Consider the following 16608-nt stretch of genomic DNA (forward strand, 5'->3'; position numbering starts at 1 on the left):
AAGGCACCCTGCCACCTTCAGCCTCACCCCATCAGCTCCCCTCTGCTTTGCACCCTGAAGCAGCTCGTGTCCATGCACTGCGTGGTGCAGGAAGCAGATTAAATAGCACCTCCTACATCCACCGCCCAGACCTGGGGAGGTTTTACTAAGCCTCCCTCTGCTCATCCACACCCTCAGCAGGTCTCTAGGGCCCCCAGCCCACCCCATGCACTTCTATTGCTCCTAGAACCACTTGATGAGTATGAAGTGGCTGCCCCCCTGTGCAGAGAGGGCACAAATGCCACAGTGCTCCCAGGCTCAAAGCAGCACCTTGGATTCCCCCTCAGCCTCAAATCTACCTGGGAAGCACCACACAAGGTTTCCCACAAAGCATTCCTGATTGCTGATGGCCAGGCTGCCCATGGAGGACTTACATCGGTGACTCTGTGGTTCCTGTCAATGAGGGCCTCGCGGAGGATCAGCCTCCTGGATGTCATCAGGTGCTGAAGGCTGAGGACAAGGGTACCGAGAAGCCTGGAACAAAATCAGAGGCTGCAGCAATACCATACGTAGCATCAGTGCCTACATCCTGGGGGAAGAGAGTACCAGGTTCTCTGCTCTCCTGCTCACAGCCCCTCCGAGCTGCAGTGAAGGCAGAAAACTGCTGCAGCACTTTCCTTAGGGAGTCTGGCAGTCAAAATATCTGAGAGCCACTGACACTGCAGCACGTCGTGCCTCCATCCCAGTCATGCCCCGGCAGCTGCTTGCAACTGAGCTGCCATCAATGGTTAAAGGCTTGTGCAGATCCAGTCCCACTCCAAAGGTGCTTCTCCCTGGGGAAGGGTCATCTGGCTCGCTGTAAGCGGCAGTAACACATGTGGGGTTGCATTCAGCTGCTCCTAACCCCACCTTGTGTTACTGCTGTCTGGAGCATGTTTGTATGTTGGCCTCCATCTCCCCATGACAGCTCTGCTGGCAGCCAAGCTAAGCCCCATGTGAAGCAGAGCTCCCTGTTGGAAACCACCATCAGAGCATTTCACTGCCCACCTGGGACCAAAGCAGGAGGAATCATTCCCCAGTCACCTCCATTTCAGATGCGAGCTGCTGATCTCTTTTATCCCCTCTCACCTCCCTCTTCTCCGAGATGCAGAGCCTGTCTAGTCTCCTACCCCTGAGGAAGGAGTCTCTCTGCTCATCCGCCTCCTCTCCAGCTTTTCCAGCTCAGTGCTGCTGCCACAGAAAGGCTGCACATGCAGAAGTCCAGAGACCACAGATCGATAGAGTGGTGTAACAATTTTTTCCCTTCTGTCCTTCCACATGCTCTTTCTATTTATTTTTGATCATCCCAGTGCGCTGACCAACTGCTTTTAAACTGTAATGTCTGTCACCTGCCATTACTCTGCTCCCCAGCAGCAGACGTGCATGGATAGATGCTGCCAGTGCCAGTCCAATAATTTCCCATTGGACTTCTTTTCTCAGCACCATCAGGTCCTGGTGATTTGTTACTGTTTGTTTTACCTATTTGTCCTACAGCCGTTTCTATTGACATTTCAATCAGAGACAATTCCTCTGATCCAGCTCCCATAAGGAAAGCATCCAGTAAACAGTGACATGAAGTTCAGCCACATTTTCTGCTCTGGCTTTATTTTTAAGTATCTCGCATGTGCTATACTCATCTGTTTCCTCCACACCCTCTCTAGCAGGCTTGTGATGGCTTTGAAAAGGCTTGTATTATTAGCTGCCTCTAGAAAGTTGCTCCTGTTGATTTTCCTTCAGTTCTTACATTTTGCTTATCAGAGCTGGCACCCTTCCCTGCATCCTCATGTTTCACATGTCCTGGAAGGACATGCTTCTGCTCCCTTGCTTGTTCCACCACCACTGCTCAATCTGTCACGTCTACTCTTGGGTTTCCCTGAAGTGTTTCACAACTGCTAGAATAGCTGCTGAGTTCACAGTATTGTGCCTGTGCCACCTAGAAGCATTTTAAATTCTGGCTGATCCTTTAAATTTAAATTGCTATCTTTTTTAAAGGTTAAACCATACTACCACAGGCTCAGGGCTTTTTCCCACTGATAGGCATGTTGAATTTGGGTGCAGGATGGTCACAGTCACCACATGGATCTACAATGTAAGAGCAGGTCCCCACTCTGCTGCAAGTCCTGCCCTTGTAACTCTTAGGGCCCTATTTTATCTTTGTCCCACCTGGGGGTCTGATCTGGATCCTTAGGTAGTCTTTGTTACTGCTAGCACAACTGAATCATTCCCCTTATTTAACTTAATATATACAATACTGCTGCCCCACTAGAACAACCAGCTCCATCCCTCTTCTATAACTTGTATCCTGCTCATCTTCCTTTCATCAAATTTCCAATAAATATTTTCTACTCCCAGTAGAAAATTTAAAGCCCAATATGTCTCTTCCCCCACCTCTGCTGGTCACCTCAACAACCAAAGGACCTACCTGTTACTGAAAACCTTGCTGCAGTTGTAAACCTTAATGGACAGCATCTCTCCCATGACGAGCTTCCCGTAGTGAGGCCAGCGAAAGATCTACAAACAAACAGAGCAGGAAGAGATGATAATTCATTTCCAGTCACACTTTCCTATGTTTGGTGGCTCATTGGTCTCCTCTGCAAGGTGACATGCAATGAGCACGACTAAAACCTGCTGCGGTGGGAAGTTACTTTCCCGCTGGCCACGGCATACCCTGCAGCTGAGAATGGAGGAAGGATGGGGAGGGGAATGAGAGCCCCTCCAGTGGCACAGAGCCGCAGGCCAGCTGCTAAAGAAGCCAGAGCATCATCACCCTGGAAAGAGGAGTATGCTTGTGGCTGCTGAGGTCCCTGATCTGGCAGATTGTGGGGTGAGATGGGGCATGGGAAAGTACAGAAGTACTTAGAGAGAAGAGATCACCCCAAGCAGGGAGCCATCAGGCTAAGGCATGTCACAAAGCTGCACCCTGAGGCTGAGATTCACCTGACACCCAAACTGGCTGGCTGCCTTGCGGTCTGCAAGAGGGAAAGGTCCCTCCTGTCCCCCAATCCTTCTCTCCTTGCCCCAGGCGGCACAGAGGCATCCAGATGGGATGGGAGACGAGAACCACCCACCAGCCCAGTAGGGCCGGGCTTTTACAGGCTTCAGGGACATGAAGGTGAAGATGGGTGCTAGGAAGAACACTTCCCAGCCCAGCCCCTGTCTCTGCTCCCCCCGTTACCCCCTCCTGCCCCACGAGGCATTGACCAAGACACTGCCATGTCCCATCCCTGTCCAATGGATGACACCTGCAGAGGAGCCCCTGTGCTCTGCACGCCCCGCCGGTTTGTCCTCACCTCCCCGAAGACAGCCTCCGGACCGCAGTGGATCTTCCTCGTCTTCTGGGTGAAGCCTTGAGAAGGAGAGGGGAGGCGTGAGGTGCCAGCGGGGCATCACGGCGCGGCCCGCCCGCCGCGGGGAAGGCAAGACCCTGTGCTCCCTCCCTCCCGCCCCGCATGGCCGGCGCCCACCTCGGAAGCTGAGCTGCACCTGCCGCTCGCCGCGGCCCCGCAGCCGGGAGAGGCGGCGGACGCCGACGCTGAGCGCCATGGAGCCGGTGGCGGGCAGCGCTGCCCCGCTCGGCCCCGCTCCGCCCGGAGTGACTCAGCCTCGACTCGCCCGGCCGGTTCGGCCGCCCGCTCCCCGCCCCGGCGCCCTACGGGCCTGGCAGCCCCCGCCGAAGGACACGGGGAAGCAGCCCCGGCTGCTCTGCCTTCCTCAGCCCTGCGGCACCGGGCTGGCTCTGGGCAGGGGATGGCCCCTGCGGGGCGACCGGCCTGAGCCCTCCGGGGCCCCGGCCCAGCCGGGCAGAGGGGAGCACCCGGCCACGGGGGGCTCGGGGAGGCGCTCCGCAGATGTCTGCCCTGTGCCCCGCGGCGGCCAGACCCCGACGGCGCCGTCCCTGCGCGCCCTGGGGCAGCACTGACGCACAGGCCCGCTGGGGACAGGGAGCCGTGGAGCGCAGTGCTGGGCGCTCGGGATCCCTTCCGAGGGCTGGGAAAGGAAGGAGAAGGGAAGAGCCCCCAGCGGACACGCTTCAGGGCAGGCCTGATGCCCTGCGCGGGGACAGGGGCTTCCGAAAGACGCCGGCCCGAACGCGGGGGCGAGGACAGGAGCACGGCTCTGCTCTGTCCCAGCCCTGCAGCTTTTCCAGCACAAAATCACGTCTTCTGTGGTCAAAACCCTCCCTCCAAAGCAAACAGAGGGAGGGTGGGGAAGGGAAGCCGGCCGGCTGGCTCATGGCCCTCTGATTAGGAGGGCTGGGCTCCCCTGACGGGAGGAAACTGCGCTCAGGTGCTCAGAGCCCCCACTCACCTTCCGCCTACCCCGCATGGGAGCACAGTAACGCAAGGGACCAGCGGAGCTAAGCGGGTGTAGGTGGGACGCCAGAGCACTTCCTGGGGACGGAGGCTGCAGCCCGGGTGGCAGCTCTCTGCAGGACAGAGATGAACGCTGAAATCCACACACGGTGGGGTAGGAGCTCCAGTTGCTCTGCAGGGGCTGGCACCAGCCCCTCGCAGCACGGAGGGAGACCTGGGGGACATCATGCCAGGAACCGGCTGTGCTCACAGCTGTGCTCACCAGCTTGGCCTGATCCAGCTCACCTCACTTGCATGAGAACTGGTAAATGAGAGATGCTGGAGCCCTTCTGGAGCACAGATTTAGGGCAGATTAAAGCAATTGTACAATCATGAGCTCAGCAGGATTTGGAAAGCATTTCTTCCTCCTGGGGACCTGGCTCTCCCACTCAGCACCCAGCACCAAACACCTGCATCTATGCACACAGTACAGGGCTCCTTGCAGCAGGCCAGGGCGGCTAATCCAGCTCCACAAACACTGAGGAGTGAATCATGCCTGTGCAATGCCAGACTGCTTCGAAGCAAGTCCTGCGGTCATTCCCTTATCTCCTTCTTACACAAGAGCTTCCTGGAGCGCCAGGGAAGTGGTGGCATTGGCAGTGGAAACAATCTGCAGTGGGGAGGATGCCACTTCACAGTGCAGCAACAAAACATAGCAGGCCGGCAGCATTCGGCACCCCTTTTGTGAACCCAAACAAGGGAGCTGATCAGTTTAGGGTAGCACAGAAAGCTCAGTGCGCTGACCCCACACCCAGTCATGGCTGGAGGGGGGCAAGGGGTGCAATTTAGGCATTTACTGAGACATTCAGACCACTAAAGTGTGCCACTGATGCACTGATCCAGTATTTGCTCAAATCTGATCGAAAGCCATCTCCCAGGGGAGTTTGTGTGGCTTCCTCAAACACCTGGAACAGTCCCATCACTTGCATTCACCTAAAGACAGTGCCTCAGTTTTGGTGAAACAGTCCCTGGAAGAACCAAACATTTTAGACCCCAAGTAGGGCCCTTAGCCCAACAAGCTGTCTGGGCAAAGAAGGGCGATGGAGCATTATCTCCCCTAGAGGAGGGAGCTCTTTCAGGTAGCATGGCATAGTCTGGCATGAAATGTCACTGGTATTCATTGCCAGGTGTCCTAGAAGCAAGAGGAACCCTCCCTGATGAGTTCCCATGTGCAACTGCTTTCGATTTATACAAAGCTCCAAGGCTGAAATACCTTTGGGGACCACAAGTACCAGGGTGCTTGCTCAATCTCAGCCAAGGCCAGGGTAAAGAGACTTCCGAGGTGTTCCCCATGCTTACCATGGAGATAAAGTGAGAGCGTGATCCAGGACAATGGAGAGTGCACACCGGCACTGGGTGAGAACAGCACATTCTCCTGAGGAAGAAAACCTGAGCTCTCGTCTACTTAAAGTGACAACCATGCTGTAAATCTGCATTCCAGCTACACCCAGGGCAGCACAAGGCAGGAGACATACCTCCCAGCCTCTCTCTCACCGAAGTGCCCAGCAGCTGTCTTCACTGCCTCTAAAACTAGGAGCCCTGCGGAGAGTCAAGGATGAGAGAAAACAGACAAAACTGTGCCATTCCAGTTCAGCAGCTTCCAAGCTTGGCCCTCCCATGGCTTTTCACCTGAGCCCACACCCATGCAGCTCTTGTTCTCAAGTGACTTGTGTCCCCTTGCTCATTCACATTTCAGCCACTTACCTGTGGGTAAATGGCATGTCCTCCAAATTCTCCTCTGCTCCTGCAGGGGGAAGAACTTCCTCAGACCTGCCTCTACCACATCTTGGCCTCTTCCTCCCCAAAACAGGGAAGGTCTACTCCTACCATCAATGAGTCCAGCACCTGGAGTCACCTCAGTTAGCTGCAGAACAGTGACTCTACTCCTCATAGCCAGCACAGAGAGACGGAGGATTCACTCTTCCTTTTGAGTGGGAACTGGCAGAAGTTTAAAAAGGAGAGGTGAAATGGATTTCCCACTACGCATTCTGCTGTCTCAGAGCTCATCTTCTGCCCCTCAAGGCTGGTGCAAAGGAAAGTCCCAATGTGCTTCTGACATGTTGCCAAAGAAACCATTAATTGAAGCCAAGCACTACACACTGCCACTGGTATTTCTTGGTCCAAACAAGGGACTGGTGAGCCTTCAGAACTACTGCTGTAAATATCCTTTAAAGAACACTTTATTAAAAAGAAAAAAAAAAAACACACACACAAAAAAGCCTTAGGTTTGCTTGTACATAAGGAGAGCCCTGCCCACAGGTTGTAAGCCGCTGAAAACATGAGTAAAGGATGCTCTCACCCACAGTGCAGTTTCTCAGAGAAGGCTTGGCAATTTTCCTCCCTCTCCTCCACACTTGTAATGCATTTTAGTTTAGGCAGCCTCTCAAGAAGAGAGGTTGCTTGGTTTCCTTCAAGAATCTAAGTAAGTGCAAGAAAATTGGGTGCTGCAGGCTAGATGATGGAATATTTCAGGAGAGAGAGCCCAGCTTTCTCTAGAGGAAGCTGCCTGCTGCCTGTGGAACCTGGGAGAAGACGTCATGGTCAAAACTAGGTTTGAATAAAAAACTAGCACAAATTCATCTTTGCTCAGCAGTGGTGCTAGACCCACGGCCCTTCAAACACAAGCTACGTACTAGTTTGGTGGCAGATACCATCCAGAACAACTAGTCTAGTTGAGGATGTGGATTCAAACCCAGATTCTCCTTTCAAACAGGTTTGTAGCCTACCAGTTTCATAGCCTGAATCACCAGGGCAGTCTTCCAATGTATTCTCACCATTTCCTGGTTTACCTGGTAGAACAGACAAGTTCTTTCATAATTTCACAGTAAAGAAACAGCTCATTTTACTGCAGGACAGGGCTGCAGGATATACATTCAGCAGTCTTAATGATTAACAGGTAACAAAACTAACAATGATGGACAACTTGCTCTGCTTTTGCAGCTGATGACACTCAACCTAGGCTAACTCAGATGCTGAATCACCACCAGCCTAGTACTATAGCAAAGACCTTCCATAAACCAAAACATCCACATTGCTGGAAAACAAAAGGAAAAGCCCAGAAAGGAAATAAGAGTCCAGACATGTTATGTAAGTCAAAGCAGATTATTTATTTATGAAAGTGATGACCACTTGTAGTGCAATGACAAGCCCAAGTTTCTTTATCTCTATTTTGAAATGAGCTATCAACTCCCGTCTCTCAAAACAATTGTGCTTTGCTATCATGTGCCTGTTCTACAGTCCCCAGACCACATAATACACACTTCACACTTCTGAGGACAAGGAAGCACCTCTTTGGAGTTCCACAGATAGTTACTTCTTCATTTCGTAACTTCTGTAACACAAAGAAATCACTCAAAGCACCCTTATTTCAATGTTTCCAGTTGCTGGATTTTGAAAGTCACATTAATGTAACTATTAATCCCACCCCCCAATTAATTAATGATTAATCCTCATTAATCCCCCCACAAATAAGCAAAGTGCAGTGTTCTTAAATTGCAACAATGGCTCCAAGTAAGAGGCCATCACAGAAGCAATTTTTGCTAATAGAGAAATGTGATTAAAAAAAAGATTGCAACTATGGTCACTGAAATTTAAAAATAAACCTCTACATATAAAAATATACCAGCACTTTATGAAGGCACAATAGGAACTATCTCAGGCATAACCAACAGACTTTGGTACCAACCAGTACAGAAGGGTCCCCATTCCCAAGGCAGCTTCATTGAAGGAAAAAACCTATCAAGGAACACATGGTAAGTATCATTACAGTAAACACGACTGCAATACTTCTCCTACCAAATTCAGTATTGAAGCAGTGCTGCGTGAGCAGCTCAGTGCACATGCCCACACTGCTGCCAAGCAGCGGATGGGCCATGTCAAGCAATGATGTGTAGTATGATGTGTCACTGTTGCAAGGTGGAAAACCAACAAGGTCTATTTTTCTGTGACAAAAACTGCCAGCAGTTGTGTTTTTTCCGTATTTACATTTCTTCCAATTAGGAACAGGAAAGATCAAAGATACAGAGCACAAGCAGGAAAGAGAATTAGTGTGAATGGTACAATCTTGAGGCACTGAGCACCCACAGTGTGCAAGAGAGAGTGTGGGCGCAGACAGCTCTCTTCACCCCAGTGATACAGGTGGCCAGGGTCAGGCTGCAATCTACATCATCTTTATTTCTGGCGGTTTCACAGGTGGCCATCCCTGCCATTTATAGTATGACACCAGCTGCTTAGGCACTTCAGCCAGAACCATCTGGGAAAGAGTTTCCCGGGGAGCCTGCAAGGAGAACAGGGAGAATAAATCAGAAATACTGCAGAAAAAGGATTTATCAGCCCAGTGACAAACTCTCTTAAAGAATTCAGAGTGCAGCCCCCCACTTGCCACGTCTCACTCCCTGTTTCAGGAGTTCCTTGCTGCAGTTTTAGGAGCACTTCCAGTCTCAGTGAGCACTGCTGATGAGAATCACTTGTTCCCACTCCTGCACTGCTCCCACCTCAACCCCAGGTTCACACAGCCTTTACAGGGCCCTGATCTGGGTGGGAAACAGCCCCAGCCACTAGCAATTTCTCTTATTTTGGGTTTTAATTTGACTCCACTCTTCAAGCCAATTCACTGTGCGGTGTGCAGAAATGCTAGTGCCAACAGTGGAATTAGGGAAGAGCTGGGGAACGACAGGACTGCTTTCAACAGCAGGGAAGACTCATCTCAGCTTAAATCACTCATGGGACTCAACAACAGAGACTGACAACATGATCTCAGTTGCTTGCCTAAATGTTTCCATCCCAGGAGAGAAAACATCTCCTTTACTCCTTTAATTCTGCAATACCCAAGAGACAGTATAATAAATCAATGACACAAGAGCTCTTTATGAAAACCTTCAAGAGAGTTGCCACAAGGCATACAGTTTCGAACACAAACATCTCAACTCTAACTGGGAACAAGCAGCTTGGACAGCACTTTGAGCATGCAGCTTGCTGCCTTGTCTAGACCCATGCTCATTTTTTAGATGTAACAACTGCATATATTATACTGGCACCAGGACTCTTCTGAAGTTAAAGACAACTCACATTTTTGAACTGTCGGAAAGGCACAAATTGGACAATGTCTCTTGCAGCTGGCTCTCCTGTCAGGGACTTCAGGACACCGTTGTCTCCATCAAGGAACTCCATTGCTTTGAAATCAGCCTCACCAACTCCAACAATAATGATGGACATTGGCAGCTTAGAGGCATTAACAATCGCTTGCCTAGTTTGGTCCAGATCAGTGATCTCTCCATCTGTGATGATCAGCAAGATAAAGTATTGCTGAAAAACATTAGAAAGCACCCAGTTAGGGAGTTCAACACCAAAGCTCACATAACTGAAGGCAAATGGAGCAATTTCTTACTCTAAGAAAGAAACTGGATGGTGCTGTGGATAAGACAAAACCAGAACATTAAAGAAACTTATGTTTATTCCCACTTTTTCACATGCGTAACACCTTTCATTGTGCATGTCAGATTTCCTCTGTACTAGAAAAAAGATAGAGGTTTAAATTCAATTTATAAAGAACAATTACATCAATTAGCAGAAAGTACTAGAGATGAGCAAAGTACTCCTAAATCAACAAAGCTGCATACAAAATTCACTGATGGATGCCGCTTTACTCACTGACATCTCAAAAAGGCTAAAGTTTAATATCCCTGGAGTGTAACTCAAAAAGCCTTCTTTTTTAGTTACCAATAATTTAAATTATAAGTATTAGAAATCTCAAAATACAGCAGTGACAAATGTCATGACACAAAGACACTCTAGAGATACAAGAGCGGAAGAATACAGGAGCTTTTCTAGAAAGAAAAAAATACCTCAAACCAACACATTAGCATGGTAAAGTGTTTAAAATTCCCTTCTTTTTCCAGAGGCTAAGGTTTAGTACCTGGTTCTGAAATGAGCAAGCACTGTTTTATAGCAGCTATCTACAGACTTAAACTGAAAATCAAAAATGACACACACACAATGAAAATAAAAGAAAACTGAATTTCCAATTCTAAAATCCAGTTAACACAAGTGCTACTATGGTTATACCCCCTTACTAACAGATTCTTTATTTAAATAGTTAGGTTTTCATCTGTAAGAAAAAGTAGAGATATTTAACATATAAAAAGAAATAAGAAGATTCCCCCAAGTGTTGGGAAGACTAGAAAATACCCTCAGAAATGTAAAAAATGGATCTCCCTAGACCAAGCACCTCAAGGTGTGGGAAATGTATTCAATGTAGACACAAACATAAGTAGAACCAAAAATATTGACACAGCTAGACCATAAAGCAAGTATCAGAGTGTACATCAAAATTTCTTCTGATTCGTCTATCAAAATGGAATCAGTTAAATCTACCGCGGAATATGAGTCCTTCATCCTTAAGCAAAAGGAATGAAGTTTAAAGAAAGGGAGTTGAATTTTAACAGCAGCCATGGCCATGCAAGCACACAAATGAGATGTGCAACACAACTGTATGATAGCATGGATGCTCTGCAATGCAATTAGCATGTTGATTTAACAGTTCTCAGACTCCTTTGTTAATCTGGCCCTCTAGATATCCTGATTCTGCATGCCACCATGCTGTGACAGACAGTCAAACCCTCTGATATTTTTCTTGGACACGGTCTTTGTGTACATTCTTGAGAGCAAAATTGTTTGGAATAAAATATATATGGCTCCTCTATACTGTATGCATTCCCTACAGGTGACTGAGCTCTGCAAGAGAGGTTAGAACGAGGCAACTGCTGACTGAGTCCAATTGGTCTAAAAGCCAACGCAGCACCCCTGTATACTTCAGTAGTAAGTACAATGCCAGCAAACTGTGAAAAGGAGAAATAATACCACTTGAGCAATGGAAACTAATGTCAATGTCTACCAAGCACAGGTTCATATCAATAGGTACCAAGAGAGTACCAACAGCCTCTCCATAGGCTGGTAGGAGAGGACCAAACTTGGGATCCTAAGGAAGACAGACAACATCACTTTACCATTCCCTTCTACCCCATCATGAACGTGGAAAACAGAAACATCAACCCAATGCAGATCCACAGGAAAGGACATGCACTCACTGAAGCAGTTCCTTGTTGTGCCGACTGCGCTGCAAACCTTGCCACATGGTTTATAATAGGAGAGAAATTGGTTGGTCCATAGAGTCGGATCTGAGGAAGGATCTGGCGGTAGGCATCCACTATTCCTTGGATCCCTGTAACACAAGGAAGGCAAGCTGCCACAAGAGCCTCACAACTTCTCCAGTAATTATTTTATAAGCATTACTAAATAGTACGGCAAAAGGGTAATAACTCTCACACAGCTGTGAACTCCTGAAGGACAAATAAGCAGCAGGCCAACAGCAAATATACAAAGCACAGGGCTGAAACCAGTGGATATCTGCAGAGATAGGATTTGCAGATTTCTCCCCCATTCTACATTCTTCACGTTACTCTCTGTGCCTCTAACATCACAAAGCTCATGGAAGTTGCGGGAAAAATAATCCAGCAAAGTCATGCTGATGACTACATTTACCTTGTTTTTTCTACCTTGTCATCCAATTTGTCTTGTTTAATTGCTTATAGTCTAATTAGATAACAAGGTCAGAAGCTCTCTGGAACAGTAACTTTTTATTTTCCTTGTGTGAAAGACAATAATTGCTGATTCAGGATTCAAACTTTTCTGTAACAGAAATAGCAATCCCTAAGGTTTTTCCTACACAAGAAGCTTTTCTCAGGTTAACTAAACAAAATTTTTTAAAAAGTCTGATTTTAAATGGTGCATATTCTTCTGTGGATCCATCTAAATTGGCCTATTCCTGGCTTCTATCAATGTAGCTTCATTTGCCACCGCTGCTTGCATTGTCCACCATGCAGGTTTTAGTGTGGTAACTCTCAAAGCTACTGCACAGGGACCCTTAAAGGGCAAAGCAACAGATGCCAAGGAGGCAGACAATGCTGAACTGACTGAGGAAATGCTTGGATTTTAACACCTATAACATACCAGAAGTAACCAAGCTGCAGCAACAAAAATTTCAGCGCAGCCTAACAATCAAATTAAATCTAGACCCCTTCACTGGAGCTTATGCCCAGAAGTCTGCATCAACACACATCTGCTCTTGTCAGCATCCAGGTGAGAGTAAATCTAATTTGCTGCATGTCTTGGTGCTGCATCTGGTTTTCACCAGTTATCAAAGAAATACAACACTTCAAACATCCATCCCTCTCAGTGAAATATTAATAAAAAGGTGTCCTTACCTTGACAGTAAGGGTTGCTCGGGTTGAAGTTCAAAGCAAACTCATGAGATACCTAGGAAAGGGGACATTACAAACAGTTAGGGAATGCAAACATGGACAGAGCAACTGCCCAGCATTGTGAAGGCCCTACCTGCCAGCTAGGAGGAACCTGAGCTCCAAACCCAAACGCAGGAAACAGCTTGTCCCTGGAGAGAAAGGGCAACAACAAGAAATGAGAAAGAGGAATTCTTTAATAACTCACTATTCTGTTTTATTGCCAGAAAGCAGCTGGAGACCAAGGTTCAATTCCTGCCACAAGGAATGGGTACACCATCTAGCTCCCCAGGGCCAACCACCAGTTACCCAAGGGTTGCAGGCTTGGGCTTGACAGTTTCAGAACTTCTTTCAGTGCAGCACCCCACAGGACTCTCAGGAGATTTCGAAGTAACAAGAGAAAAGCCAACCCAACCACAGCCTGGCTAAAGGACAGAGCTGACAAACATGTTCCCATTGAATCAAACAGGGCATTCATGTTTGAAATGCACCATCAGCAACAAGGGATTAGTGACCAGCTAAAGCAGCATTACAGAGTAACCCAGGGCCATAAAAGGGCAGACCTGGAGGGACAAATCAAGCAAACATGCCAAATTACGAAGGGCTGCCACTGCCCTCCCTGGTAGTGACAGAAGCGGGAGGAAGCAGTAGCAGCTCCTGAAGGGATCTCCCAAGGAAAGGCAGCACCTCAGTCATTCAAACGCTACAGATCCAGAACAAGCTATTGGCCTTGATCACCGACACCGCTGTGACACATTTTTGATGCAGCAGCTAGATCACTACATACGCGTCATAATCCTGGACTACACTTCCCACACTCCAGATGGCAATCAGGTACTCATTTATCCCGTCTGGACTGATGTAGTGAAGAGAATCTGGTGACCTGGGATCTCCGTTGGAGCCAGTGAAGTCTACACCCACCTAATCAGTCAAGATGATGACAGCAAGTCACTGATGCATCATCATAAGTGAGAACTAACCATACCCAGAAACAGAGCGTTAGACCAGGCCCACATAGCTCCCTTCCTCCCAGGCACACAGGCAGCCCTATATAGGGACAGCCAAAAAGCCTGCATACCTTTTCCCACTGGGATACATGCATGTTTAAGAAGTAGTAATCCTTTCCACTGATAGACTGAACCAATTTCTCAAAAGAAGTTTAAGAAACCCTAGTTCCATTAAAGTTGCTGCTTGATCACAAAAAGTAAAACTATAATATCATTTGTTTTTTGCAGTCTTCATCACTGCAAACGCATACTGAATTTGCAGTCATTTGCACTGCAAATAAAAGTAGTAATCACAACCTCATTGCTCTTGTCCTGTCATCTACCAAGATATGCAGTGGGGAAACAACTCACCGTAAAGTTAATCTGGCATCCTCCCATGACATAGTCCAGAAACGAATATTCTGTCTCAATCTAGAGGAACAGACAGACAGTGTTACACCTCCTCCCCATAAGAACAGATTTCACTACAATCAGAAAATAAAAAAGCCAAAAAACCCACAAAAATCTTCCTACCTTGCAGGATTTTATCCTAATAATACCAGAGTTTTTGTAGCTCTTTTTCTTTTGTTTTTTCTCAGGATGAATGCATTCAAATTCCACCTACAGAAAGCAAGCATGCAAGAAGCAAGTTCCAAAATATCTGCATTTACAGCAGGGCAAATTATTGAAACAGAACAGTGTCAGACATCACACAATTTCAGAGTTACCCAAATATCTGGCAGAATTCTGAAACTTAATTTTAAAAAGGTTTGCAACTACTTTGGCTGCTATCTGGCGAGTTAAATGGGATGCTTTTGCTACCAGCACTGGGCAAAACATGAGGAAAGACCTCAGAAGTATCTCTCTCCTTAACAACATAACTGTTATTCTGTATGCAATCATGGAACAGTGTCATTGTATCAGAGGGAAAAAAAGTTGATCAAAACCACGAGCATTTCTCTTAATATAATCAGGCTCTTTTTGGGTTAAGGGAAGGGAATGCACTCAAACAGAAAATGAGGAGGCAAAATCTTGGGATGGGGGAGGCCAAAAAAGCCTAGGTTGCAGGTTCCCAATGGCAGTGTTTCACTGGTTTGTTTCACTTGCAATAGTTGTGATTTCACGTGGGCTAGGGAAAAAGGCAAGAATCTTCCACCAGCTTTAGGATTACAACCACAGAAATCAAGCGGGCTAGCAAGTGGAAGCAGTCCTAGGCTACGTCCTGTGTGCAGATTCATCTGTCTGAATTCAGATGAGACATCTCCATGAGAATGAGAGTTCAGGTTTTCACTGCAGACAACAGAGAGAAATGGGCACCACCAGCAAATGATTCAACTTATTCTAAACTGGATGTCCAAGACAAGGTAAGAAGAGTACCCCTTGGAAGCACTGCTTCTCTCAGCTAGAAAGGCAACCAGAGTGCTCGTGAGGGCAACCAGTTCAAGCACAAATGTTATCTGAGACAAGCCCTACTTCTGGACTCGACTGTTAAAGCACGAACAAGCCCTTTATTTCCACTTGACTCAGCAGAGGCAAAAGCAAGCTGAACTGCTGGGAAAAGTGACTGGTGGCCAGCAGACAACGGGCTCAAGCATGTGTTTAGGAATAGGAATGGTAACAGGAAAACAGAGCAACATAATTCCCACACCAGGTTTTATTGTTCCCAGATGTTGGCTTAGTACATACAAAGATACAGACATAAAAATTCACTTTTGGAAGCAACAACTAAAAATATATCTCTGAGGTCAATATTAAAAAGGGTTTGTGAAAGACTGAATTATGGACTAAGTTAGCGGGGGATTGAGAAAGCTCACCAGAGAGCTGTCACTTGCTTTTTGCAGCTGAGTCAGGTTAGTTTCAAAAGTGCCTATCAAGTCATGCGACCCATCGCTGTCATGATCTGCACACTGTACCTGAAAGGGAAGAGAGAGCAAGCAATGGGCAAGCGTACTGCATTAGAGAGAGCGGCAGCTGCTCGCCACGTGATGTCCTGCTTCCAACAGCTTTGCAGCAATGCTAGTGAACTCCCCTATCACATCTGAACTGGTGGTGTCATCCATATCACTAACTGAAACCTGACAGTAAGAGAGACACCCAGAGTGAATCTCAGAAAAAGGAAGATGTTCAATTGCTCACCCATTTAAGTACACGCAGTGTAAGTTTTAATTAAAAGCTTTCCCCAGTTTAAACACAAGAGGTTAAAACAAACAAACCACAAAACCCCCCAACATTTCACAGCCCAGATGTATAAATGCGAGATCATTCAGGACAAGATATGCAACTGGGGTTAATGGGAAGAAGCAATTAAAAGTTTGTTATCTAAGCACTTTCTGAATATACTCTTTTCTTCTGCCCAGCAATAGCATCGATTTACAAAGAAACTGCAATTTCCACGGAGCACTAAGTCTGTCTTTTCCTGCATCTTATACCAACCAAATTATAAATAATTAATAACCAGTCATGTTTAAATCAGCATGACAGCTTCAGAACTAGATAATGCAAAAGAGCAATGCATTTAAAAATAAAAATATGCTATTAACTGTGGCTTAGAGCAAACGCAGTAAGACGTATATTGTCAATAGCTCCCTACAAACTCAACTATGCACAGCATTCATAACATGCACAATACACACGACTGCAGAACACAAGTGATTCCAGAAGCAGTCAATCAAGAAACAGTTTGTGAACAGCTGCTTCCTCCCCTGTTGAAGTTCACATGCTACACAGATTCAAAAGCGCTCTCTTTCTGAGATCTGCCTTTAGTAACTGATGTTACTCCAGTATAAACCACAGTGACAGCTTTCTCCTCAGGACGAAGGGACAAGATGAAGCCATGGGTTACACCTCTATAAGGATGCCAAGTTCAATGGCTAGATATCTGAATTTGAGACAGGGTTCTTTTAGGACTACTTTGATCCACTAAGGATCTGCCACTGGTATGACAGGGAAACCTGTACA

General features: G+C 47.1%; 2 protein-coding genes across 11 annotated transcripts in view; both read right to left on the minus strand.

The window, feature by feature from the left end:
* LOC104020015 (fer-1-like protein 4) overlaps window positions 1-3361 on the minus strand; it is a 40841-nt gene extending 37480 nt beyond the window's left edge. The window contains exons 1-3 of the mRNA XM_087749326.1: window positions 3309-3361; window positions 2441-2529; window positions 414-513 (exon numbers count right to left, since the gene is read on the minus strand). Of these exons, the coding sequence (XP_087605452.1) occupies window positions 414-513; window positions 2441-2496 (156 nt within the window). The 5' untranslated portion in view covers window positions 2497-2529; window positions 3309-3361. The remainder of the gene's footprint in view (window positions 1-413; window positions 514-2440; window positions 2530-3308) is intronic.
* A 4092-nt stretch (window positions 3362-7453) lies between these two features.
* CPNE1 (copine 1) overlaps window positions 7454-16608 on the minus strand; it is a 43613-nt gene continuing 34458 nt past the window's right edge. For 5 of the 10 annotated variants that reach the window (XM_087749319.1, XM_087749321.1, XM_087749320.1 and 2 more), the window contains 9 exons: window positions 15465-15563; window positions 14185-14271; window positions 14023-14082; window positions 13452-13585; window positions 12762-12816; window positions 12632-12683; window positions 11456-11589; window positions 9438-9674; window positions 7454-8646 (listed from right to left, as the gene is read on the minus strand). In XM_087749319.1, the coding sequence (XP_087605445.1) occupies window positions 8530-8646; window positions 9438-9674; window positions 11456-11589; window positions 12632-12683; window positions 12762-12816; window positions 13452-13585; window positions 14023-14082; window positions 14185-14271; window positions 15465-15563 (975 nt within the window). In that variant the 3' untranslated portion in view covers window positions 7454-8529. The remainder of the gene's footprint in view (window positions 8647-9437; window positions 9675-11455; window positions 11590-12631; window positions 12684-12761; window positions 12817-13451; window positions 13586-14022; window positions 14083-14184; window positions 14272-15464; window positions 15564-16608) is intronic. The other 5 variants (XR_015702848.1, XR_015702847.1, XR_015702846.1 and 2 more) reach the window with 5 other exon arrangements.

The sequence above is a fragment of the Nipponia nippon genome, unplaced genomic scaffold (genome assembly GCF_047370975.1).
Source record: "Nipponia nippon isolate SJK-2023a ecotype South Korea unplaced genomic scaffold, ASM4737097v1 scaffold_13, whole genome shotgun sequence".
Classification (NCBI taxonomy): Eukaryota; Metazoa; Chordata; class Aves; order Pelecaniformes; family Threskiornithidae; genus Nipponia; species Nipponia nippon.